Source organism: Dipteris shenzhenensis, chromosome 11, assembly GCF_047967505.1.
Source record: "Dipteris shenzhenensis isolate YYH24624 ecotype China chromosome 11, Dip_SZ_1.0, whole genome shotgun sequence".
Taxonomy (NCBI): domain Eukaryota; kingdom Viridiplantae; phylum Streptophyta; class Polypodiopsida; order Gleicheniales; family Dipteridaceae; genus Dipteris; species Dipteris shenzhenensis.
In genome coordinates this window covers 10,134,181-10,144,420 of record NC_141606.1, presented here as the reverse complement: position 1 = coordinate 10,144,420, position 10,240 = coordinate 10,134,181, and the positions used below count along the sequence as shown (strand labels likewise).

The 10,240-nt window shown below is 41.2% G+C and overlaps 1 protein-coding gene across 1 annotated transcript; it reads left to right on the top strand.

The window, feature by feature from the left end:
* Positions 1-4,984: 4,984 nt before the first annotated feature.
* On the top strand, positions 4,985-8,578 carry LOC147896604 (cytochrome P450 family protein). Its single transcript, XM_087382089.1, has 3 exons — positions 4,985-5,077; positions 5,278-5,334; positions 7,442-8,578. Exon 3 carries the CDS (start codon positions 7,444-7,446, stop codon positions 8,425-8,427), a length of 984 nt encoding a protein of 327 aa, XP_087238215.1. The 5' UTR covers positions 4,985-5,077; positions 5,278-5,334; positions 7,442-7,443; the 3' UTR covers positions 8,428-8,578.
* Positions 8,579-10,240: the final 1,662 nt, after the last annotated feature.

Here is a 10,240-nt window from a genome sequence, read left to right as displayed (position 1 = left end):
TTAGCATGGAACCGCTGCCAATCTACTTAACATTGACATAGAATGAGAGTGCCAAACTAATTTCAATTATCGAGAATGGCATGAGATTGCACCAGTGCCATTTTCCACAAACTCTCATGGATTAGGATGGCACCAGTGATGCCATTCATATGAACAAACTCACATGAGGGATGGCACTAGGGCCATTCTAATCTAGGAAAGTTTGTAGAGAATGGCACTGATGCCATTCATATGAGATTGGCACTTGCGCCATTCTATACAAGCTCATATAGAGAATGGCACCAATCCCATTCTAATCCAAGAGAGTTTGTAGATCATTGCACTATGGCAAATGTCTCAAAAATGTTATAATAAATCTTGCACATCTATTTCCATCTTCCTTTTTGGCATGGCACTACTACCAATCTACTTAACATTGACATAGAATGCGAGTGCCAAACTAATTCTGACTGTGGAGAATGGCATTGGTGCCATTTAGATGGATTGGCAATACTGCCATTCTACACAAACTCACATGGACAATGGAACCAGTGCCATCCTAATCCATGAGAGTTTGTGGAGAATGGCACTAGTGCCATTGTACAAAAAATATCATGCATAAATCTCTAGGTTTAGCATGGCAATGCTGCCAATCTAATCCTTACATGTTTTGATGTGAATATGTTATTACAGGATTTCTCCTTGCAATCTACATTTCAATACATACAATAGCCAATCTCACTAGTGTCAGTCACATGAAAAATGGTGCTAGAGCCATTCTCTAAAATCTAACCTTTAGTGGGCACTACTATGATTGTCTATGTGACAGACACCAATGATATTGGAACTTATGCCATTCTATACAAACTCACATAGAGAATGGCACCAATGGTATTCTAATCCGTGAGAGTTTGTGGATAATGGCACTATGGCCAATGTCTAATAAATGTTATGCATAAATGTTCCACATCTGTTTCCATCTTCCTTTTTAGCATGGAACCATTGCCAATCTACTTAACATTGACATAGAATGAGAGTGCCAATCTAATTCCGATTATGAAGAATGGCATGAGATTGGCACCACTGCCATTTTCCACAAACTCTCATGGAGAATTCTGTAAAATCTAACCTAACACCAATGATATTGGCACCAATGCCATTTTGATAGAGAATGGCACTATTGGCACCAATGCCATTTTGATAGAGAATGGCACCAGTGCCATTCTAATCCATGAGAGTTTGTGGATAATGGCATTGTGGCCAATGTCTCAAAAATGTTATGCATAAATGTTGCACATCTGCTTCCATCTTCCCTTTTAGCCTGGCACCGTTGCCAATCTACTTAACATTGACATAGAATGAGAGTGCTAAACTAATTCAGATTGTGGAGAATGAGTTCAAATTGGCACCAGTGCCCTTCTAAACATACTCTCATGGATTGGGATCGCACTAGTGCCATTCATATGAAGAAACTCATATGAGGGATGGCACCAGGGCCATTATAACCTAGGAAAGCTTGTAGAGAATGGCACTGATGCCATTCATATGAGATTGGCACCAGTGCCATTTTGTACCATTTCAGATAGAGGATGGCACTACTGACATTCTAATCCATGAGATTTTGTGGATCATGGCATTGTGGCCAATGTCTAAAAAATGTTATGCATAAATGTTCCCACATATGTTTCCATGTTCCCTTTTAGCATGTCACTGCTTGGCAATCTACTTAACATTGACATGGAATGAGAGTGCCAAACTAATTCATATTGTGCAGAATGGCATGAGATTGGCACCAATGCTATTCTACACAAACTCACATGGAGAATTCTCTAAATAACTTTAAGTCGGCATTGTTGTGATTCTCTATGTGTCTGACATTAATGAGATTGGCACTAGTGCCATTATGATAGAGAATGGCACCAATGCCATTCTAATCCATGAGAGTTTGTGGACAATGGCACTATGGCCAATGTCTCAAAAATGTTATGCATAAATGTTCCACATCTGCGTCGATCTTCCATTTTAGTATGGCACGGCTGCCAATCTACTTAACATTGACATAGAATGAGAGTGCCAAACTAATTCACATTGTGGAGAATGGCTAGAGATTAGCATAGTGCCCTTCTACACAAACTCACATGGAGAATCGAACCAGTGCCATCCTAATCCATGAGAGTTTGTGGAGAATGGCACTGGTGCCATTGTATCAAAATATCATACATGAATCTTTCAGTTTAGCATGGCACCATAGCCAATCTACTCCTTACATGTTTTAATGTGAATATGTTATTATAGGATTTATCCTTGCAATCTCCATTTTAATATATACCATAGCCAATCTCACTAGTGTCAGTCACATGAAAATTGGCACTAGTGCTTTCATGGAATTTTTTATTAGACCCATTCATGGATTCTAGAGATTGACACCAATGCCATTCTCCAAAAACCCACAATGGAGATTGGCACCAATGCCGTTCTCCATAAGAAATCCAGGTTCACATGGAGAATGGCACCAGCTCCATTCTCGACAATCCCACATGTAGAATGGCACTAGTGCCATTCTCCCCTTTGCGAGGACAGACTGGCATAATTCTCTATTGGTCTTATGAAATTATTTGGTTGTAATTTTTTCAAATTTTCATTTCGTGTAATGATAATGGTAGGGGATGGCTACCAGCAGATGTGGGGACAAGGTCATGATAATGGTGGGGAATGAAGTGGTTACAATTGGTGCAGTGTGTGTAATAGATCCAGAGGGCTACTGTAGCGATGTAAAGATTGGGACAAAAAATGTATTGGTTATAGTGGAGAAGTCTATCAATAGTGACATGCTCTTGACATTTGCCACTATGGATGCAGTGCTTATTAGTGAGGCACTTTGGAGCATTGTCAAGTGGCCTAAGACCTCTCTAAAACATGTTGGTGATTCTGTAGATGATCTGGTAACTCAAGAAGCCACACCAAGTGAGCCTAAGCAACCTTATGTTGAGGCAATACCAGTTTCTTCATTGGAAGCTGACAAGTTCATTTGTGAATCTTGCAAAGAGAAAAATGTTGTATTGTGGGATGACAACAAAACAAAGACCATGGGGGAAGGTGTGATCTTGTATGTTTTCCCCGAGTGACTCTATAAACTTTGATTTATTGGGGGTAACGATTGCATTGGTGTGGGTATTGAAAAGAAAGAACAAATTATAAGAAGTGACTTAGGGTCTTCTATGCAAGATGTCGAATCTCTCAACCTAGTTAAGTGGCCCATCAAGCAGATTACCTTACTTGATGGAAGCCCATTGCAACAATATGTGCCCATGAGCCAAGTTGTTGGGACATATGAGGTGGTCAATGATAGAATGTTGAAAAAGGATGCTCCACCTTCAAAGAAAAGAAGGTACACTTTCATTAGCAAGGTGCCTAAGCAAAGGGAGCCTCCAACGCCAATGTACAAAATGTCACTAGAGTCAGTGCAGCAAATTTCTTCCATCGATTGTTGTGGTAGTAGGTGTTGCGAGCATGCTCAGCAAGACCTCTCAATGTCTATAAGGAAGAATTTTTGGGGCAGCTCCTTGGAGTCTGATATAAACTTTATATACGATGTGTTGTCAATGGCTCGGCATCATGAATGCATTGGGAGGATATGCTACAACTTCAAGGTAAATGGTCAAGATGTGTGTTGCAGAGCATGGTACGAGATGCATGCAATCCCAAGGACATCATTTTATCGATATAGGGAGCAATTCGAGAGTGGTGTGCAACAATATGTGGATGGGAATTATGGGATTGTGAGGAGAAGCAAGGTTCACACAGGTATGGGTAGGGCTCTCATTCAACACTTTGTGGATAATAGCATAGAGTATATGCCTCACAAGAGTAGAACCATGCAGGATGGTTCTAGAGAGACACAACAAGTGATACCTGAAGTGTATAAGAAGATAGACGTCATGCGTAAGGTCAACATTTTGCTTAATCAACATGGTTATGAGAGCCTATCCACATCCACATTTGGTAGGATTTGGAAATCAAACTTCAAAAATGTAGCCCTTGCTAAGACAAGAGAATTCTCTAAATGTAGCTCGTGCAGTCAGATCAAGGCTCAATTGGTAGCCACAAAAAGTCAAGATGAGCGCAATTCGTTGATGGAGGAGAGAAAGATGCATATGATACAACAACAGAGTTGCAGGAACTTGTACTATGCATGGCGTAGGTACTCCGAGATGGATCCAAAAAAGTATGTATGCATAATCCATGATAACATGGACCAAAAAAGGACAGTGATTCCAAGACTTTGGGTGAGGTCCAAGGACACCGATTCCGCATGGCAATTAAAGGTTTCACTCATTGGAATGATTACCCATGGGCATGGGCATGGTCATTATGGACACTTCACCCTCAATGGTTTGTGGCCATTTGATCCCAACCTAACAATTGGATTGCTCTCAATTTTTTTGTGCAACCTAGAGAGGACAGATATTTATGACCTTGGAGACCTCTACTAATGGGATTCCAAGAAGTAGTGCTCGCCTCCTTAGGGCTCTCGAAGTGGGGGAATAGGTTGAGTTCGTGCTTTCCCGGTTGTTCGAGCATTTTGCGCGATCAACTGGGAGTCGAACAACCGACATAGACATTTCCGAGGCCCTCCAAGTGCCGGATGCGTGTTGCAGTTCTCAACAAATCACAAAACTTGGGGTTTCAAAGTTTGAAGGTTTATCTTGAGAATTTACCGATTTTTTAGCTAAAATATAACTAAATGGCCTAAAATTTTGCAGATTTGACAAAATTGAGAGAATATTTTTGACAGGTGAAAATGAAAATGTTACAGGTTGATTGTATATAGTTTGCAGGTTTTCAAGGGTTCATTCCCCACTAAAACACGGACATTTCCGGTGACAGAAAGTCTTTACGACCGATCGTCTATCCTTTTTGCGTTGCTAAAATCTCCGTCCATCCGCTCCATCGTCATCGCCCATCTTTCTCCTTTGATTTATTCTGCTCCTTCCGTAATCATCTCGCGAGTTTCGAAAATCTTTGAGTTGCATCGCCGCCTTTCAGGGGCGAAATCGCGAAAATTTCTTCCCATATGTTCAAACGAAAGAGGAAACAGGTCGCTTTGGTTCCTTACCCATACTGTTCGTTTCTTGCATGCAAAACGAACTCCGATTTGTTTGATCGGCCCTTCTTGAAGCTAGATCGCTCTTCTTTGATTTACAGAGGCGTGGATCGAGCAAACACACGAGGACGGATTGTAGTGTAATTCCTTTCTCTTTTATCAATGCGATGTAATTTGTGTCATTTTGTGTGCAGTTCACGATCGATCGTTGAAATCTCGTCGCTGCTATCGATCAGGTTCCTCAGTTGCAGGTTTATTGTCTTCACCATCAATTTGAACTGATCCTCGTGAAAACCTCGATCCCATCAAGTAAACTTTCTTTCCAGCTTTAGCTGTTGCGCCACCCGTCCAACCTCTTCGGCTTCCCTTAAAGGGAACGAAACGTTCAGTTTAGCAAGCGCATGGAAATGATAAATAGCGGGTCTAACTACTCTAAATCTGAGAACGTTCTGTTTTCACGCAGAGGTATAAGCCTGTCTATTGCGCAGCCTGCAGCGCTCCCCCTCCATCCTCTTATACAGGCGCCCGAATGCCTGACCGCCTAGATTACAGCCGGTCTTTCCTCGGATGCCAGCTTTACAGATGTTTCCACACAACCATTGAAAGCACAACTCATTCATAGAGTACACACGATACGCATATCAAAACGACAACATAGGGAATATCCCTAACTACTGGTTTTTTTTTTCCAAGAAAAAGAACACTTAACTCTGATGAGGGCTACTTTTATCAGCCAATCTTCAGACTGGCTATAAGGACTGCTACTGCAACGACTTAAGTTTTGTTTCAAAATGAGTTCCTCCAGCTTGCTCAACTGACTACAAAGGCCTGTGCAGAAGTCAATCAATGGTGCAGACCCTCTCTTTGTTAGGTGGGCTACGTTTCACCTGTCTCATGTTTCAGGCTGTGGCTAACTAGCAAAGGGCTAGCCAAATACCTGTTCTTGTATCCAATGGGCTATTTGCAGAATGATCGAGCAATTTGGTAGCTCGCTCTACCTGTAACTAAGACACTTGTCATTCCTATTGCTGCTCCTCCTCGAGAGGGTTTGGGTTAGGCCAACTAGCTCCACTGGTTGTCTGCCATTTGTACCTGTCCACGCAAGTGCTGTTTGCCACAGATAACTTCTTACTGCTTCCATAAAGTTGCCATTAGTGTACTGTCATATCTTCAGTACTAGCGAAACATGTCATGGTATCAGTGAAAGACCAATAATGGCTTTTCAAAGGTCCTCTAGATTTCATCTTGCTTCTGGCTTCTATGCTTAGCTCTTGCTTCATCTTTCTTTCGCTTAGATGGAAGAGTAGCTTAATGCTTAAATTCAAATTGCATGCATGCATAGTTAATAGTTACCAAGTGTTGGTGTATTTAAGAAAAGAGTAGTCCCGAGAGTTTGAGAGAATACCGCCAGCTATCCATGGAATCTTTGCAGACTTTTAACAATAGGCAAAGCAGTCAAGTGCTAAGAGTGCTCACCATCGTCATGATGGAAACAGTATAGCAGGTTGAGCAATCGAATCTACATAAAAATTCTGTTAAGGGTGCCTCAGAATTGCCCTTGTTAATTTCTAAACTCATCCAGTCAGCAAATCTGAGGAAGTTGCAAGCTCTGGCAACAATGGCTTATTATTTACCAGCAAATAGTCATTCTACAGTAAACTGCAAATCACAATGGACTTGATATGCGCAATGTTCAGGAGGGTGGCGCTGTTTCAGCTATGATTGATGCTATAGAAAACAAGAGCCTAGAAACAGATTCCTGCTTCATAGCAGTATTCAACATTATAAATGCGAATCCAGAGTATGTGAAGTTCATTCCTAGACGATCAGTGGAGAAGAAATATCAGATTCTCTTTGAACCACTTACAAGCCCCATGCTATTGTAAATGGGATTGCTAATGTTATGCGTACAACAGATGAATTTCCTGAAACAATGCAGATGACAGCGGTTGTTGATATCTGCATTAACGTCAATACTGCACAGGTTTCGTAGCAAATTTGACTCTGTTAACTATGAGTTTTTTGTGTCCAATTAGCATGCGTGTAACAAGCATGTGTATATCTTTATGTATGTATTTATAAGCTAATTCATTATATTTCTAGAACCGGAGAGGCTATAGTGCACATAGCCATGCAGTATTCTGTTCTCCTATCTTTGAGCTGGTATTCTGGGACAGTAGGGCTGCATGCTAAGTTTTGGTCTTTTTTGTTATATTGTGTTGTGGCTTTGAAAAGAGAGCCATATTTTTTCAACTTCAAATATTTTAGTCTGTATTGCACACATGCATAGTTTTCGTGTGATTAAAGTTACAGGAATGAATTTCTGACTGTTTCCATCGTGGCCTGTGTCTAAATCAGGCATGGATTTGGCTTGCGCACACCACTGTAATCACCATACTCAGATTGATCAAAAGCCTTCAATTGGTTGGTGTTCCTTGAGTTCCCGAGCAAGCAGGAACCTGAGGAATCCTTCCAACTACTATCCTGTTAGCTCCCTCTGCAGATTTACGAACTCTACGAGTAGTAAGGAGTCCCTCCATGGGTTTGCAAATAAGAAATCCGTAACAGAATGGACCAAGGCTTCTGAAGGTTTCTATGGTGATGATGATGACACCTTATTTGAGTCAGCTCGTGAGAATCCATTTCCTTCCGAAGGGATTGTGGGAATCGCAAACTCCTGTCAAGCATTGAATTCATCCCCGGAAGGCAAAGGTCACACCATTCCTATCACTAGCCTGAGATGGCTACTCTGGCTGTTAGGACCATCTATGTTACTGACTACAGGAGTTATCCCAACTTTGTGGTTGCCATTTGTACCCCTGTTTGAAGGATCTGCTACAGCTGGCCTCTTAGCATTAGCAGGATTGGATGGTACCTTTAATCTGGGGGCATCCATTTTTCTACTTATGACTAATTCTTGTGCCCGTAAGAAAGCTAATCACCAGATTCCGTTAGGCTATCGAGTCTGGACAGTTTTTGTGAACATGGTTGGTTTCTTGGCACCTCTGCTTGCTTTTATTGCCTCAAAGAGAGGTTTTTTAGGAACACTACCTGCTTTGCTCCCCATATCTGCAATGGTAGCTCCCTATGCAGCATTGTTGCTAGTGCATATGTTTACTGAACTTCTAGTTTGGCAATGGCGGTCACCTGTCTGGGCAGTGCTGCCCCTTGTTTACAATTCCTACAGTGTATTGCAACTCTCCAGGGGGTTACAACTGGGTGTAGCCCTTGGAGCGCCTTTATGGACAGTTGAAGCCATGAAATGGTTGATTTCTTGGTGGGTTTTTGTCTTAGGGGTGCAGCTCATGTGGATAGCTTGGTTTTTGGGAAATTCACAGAATTGATTCTTTAATCCAAAACTTGTTTCACTTCAGGTGAGCAAAAATACAAGGGATATATAGTAAGCTTTAGACAACAAGCCGTGATGGATTTGAAGGTTTGAAAGTAGCGTTCAAACACTGATCCTGTAAGGCAATTGAATCTCTTACGTTTTATAGTACTATGCCAACTTAATCAGTCTGGTTTATAAATATCTATGAATTATTTTTTTGCTGTGGCTGTTTGTATCGTCACCTGTAAGATACATGTGTTTGGAACAGAATGCCCATGATTTATGTGTATTGTGTACACATTAGAGCAACGGGCAACATGATAAGTGCTGCAGGATTGGCAGTTTTTTTTAAGTTGGCTGATATAGGAACGTACAACTTACTCCTTGCCCTTCCATGACTGTGGTTTCATGCCTTTGGAATAAAAATGCACGCAAACAATTGCTCAAATGACTAGAGGGGTTAAACAAGCAAGTTGGTTGAGGCAAAGACAAATTGAATTATGAAATTGAATTCACTGTAACCAAGCAAAGGAGCACAGAGGAGTGGTAGCTGATTGTAATGGGCCTGGTGGTTGCAATAATTGGCATTTGGTCCCAATATTATTAGCGTAAAGTTATGGCTTAGGGCTCACTCTCCAGGCTTTGCCCGTACCTATGCTCCCGCATATCTCCTCTAATGCAGCTCTCTTGGGCAGAGTGCTACACCTTCCCAAGCAGAATTTTTTGGTTTTGAGCAGGGACATCCGAGTTTGTCTTGTGGGATATGGAACAGGCCATACCTTCATGTTTGGATCGTGATTTTTGTTTGACCCATCCTTTTTGCATTCTGTTAAAATTTGCTTCCTTCCCAAATGTGTGTTACAAATGCAAGCAGGTTGGTCATTTTTCTCGATATTGCTCTGCATCCGCAAGTCAATCAAACTGTGTAAAAGGCGCTTTGCCCCTCCCTCAGGTTCCTACTCCTCTCTAGTATGAAAAGTTCGCACAGCCCAAGCATAAAAAAGAATGGAGACGGGTGAACACTCCAGGGAAAGCTTCTGTTACAGTCTCTTCGTCGGTTCCTTTGTCAAATCCTTTCCAGACTCTTTCTTGCTAGGATACTCTTATGCCAGACTCTCAGTTGCAGAAGTTTCAAATTGCTCCTAATGATGATCCTTCTTCCTCTCTTGCTTCCATATCTTCCATTGGTGTTATCTCTGATCTTCGAGAGCTTGATGTGCAACATGTGGATATATCTCCCTCAGATATAGTTCCTGATGATCATGAGGATTTGAAGGTGGATTTGATAGAACATGACATACAGGTGGATCTCTCTCCTGATGATATAGTTGATGATACGGTGGAAAAGACTGTGGATTTGAGAGTGCAAGATACTCAGGATGCTTCTCCTCCCCCAAAATCTACTTTTACACTTGAGAATATGCATCCTATGTTGCAATAGGTTTTTGACTCAGTGATTCAACGATTTCGTCTTCCTGCTTATGTCAAGAAGAATCACAAAGGTCAAAAGAAATTACATTTTATTAATGGCACTACTACTTCACTCAATGCTTTTTTGGTACATGGAATCACTTTGGAGGATATTGTCTTTATGTCGTCACTTGGAGGCACATAAATTCATATTTTCCTCCTTTTGTTTTTGGAGTTTTTGGTTATTTGCATTACTTAGAGACTTGTATAAACATTTTTCCTTTTCAACTTTCTAGTTAGTCTTATGGCTTTTCCCAGAGGCCTACTTATAATCTTTTTACTTTTGTACTTCATGGTGGGTTTTCACCTCTTCTGAGGTTTCCCACAGAGAAATATAAGATTTCATCAAAAAATTG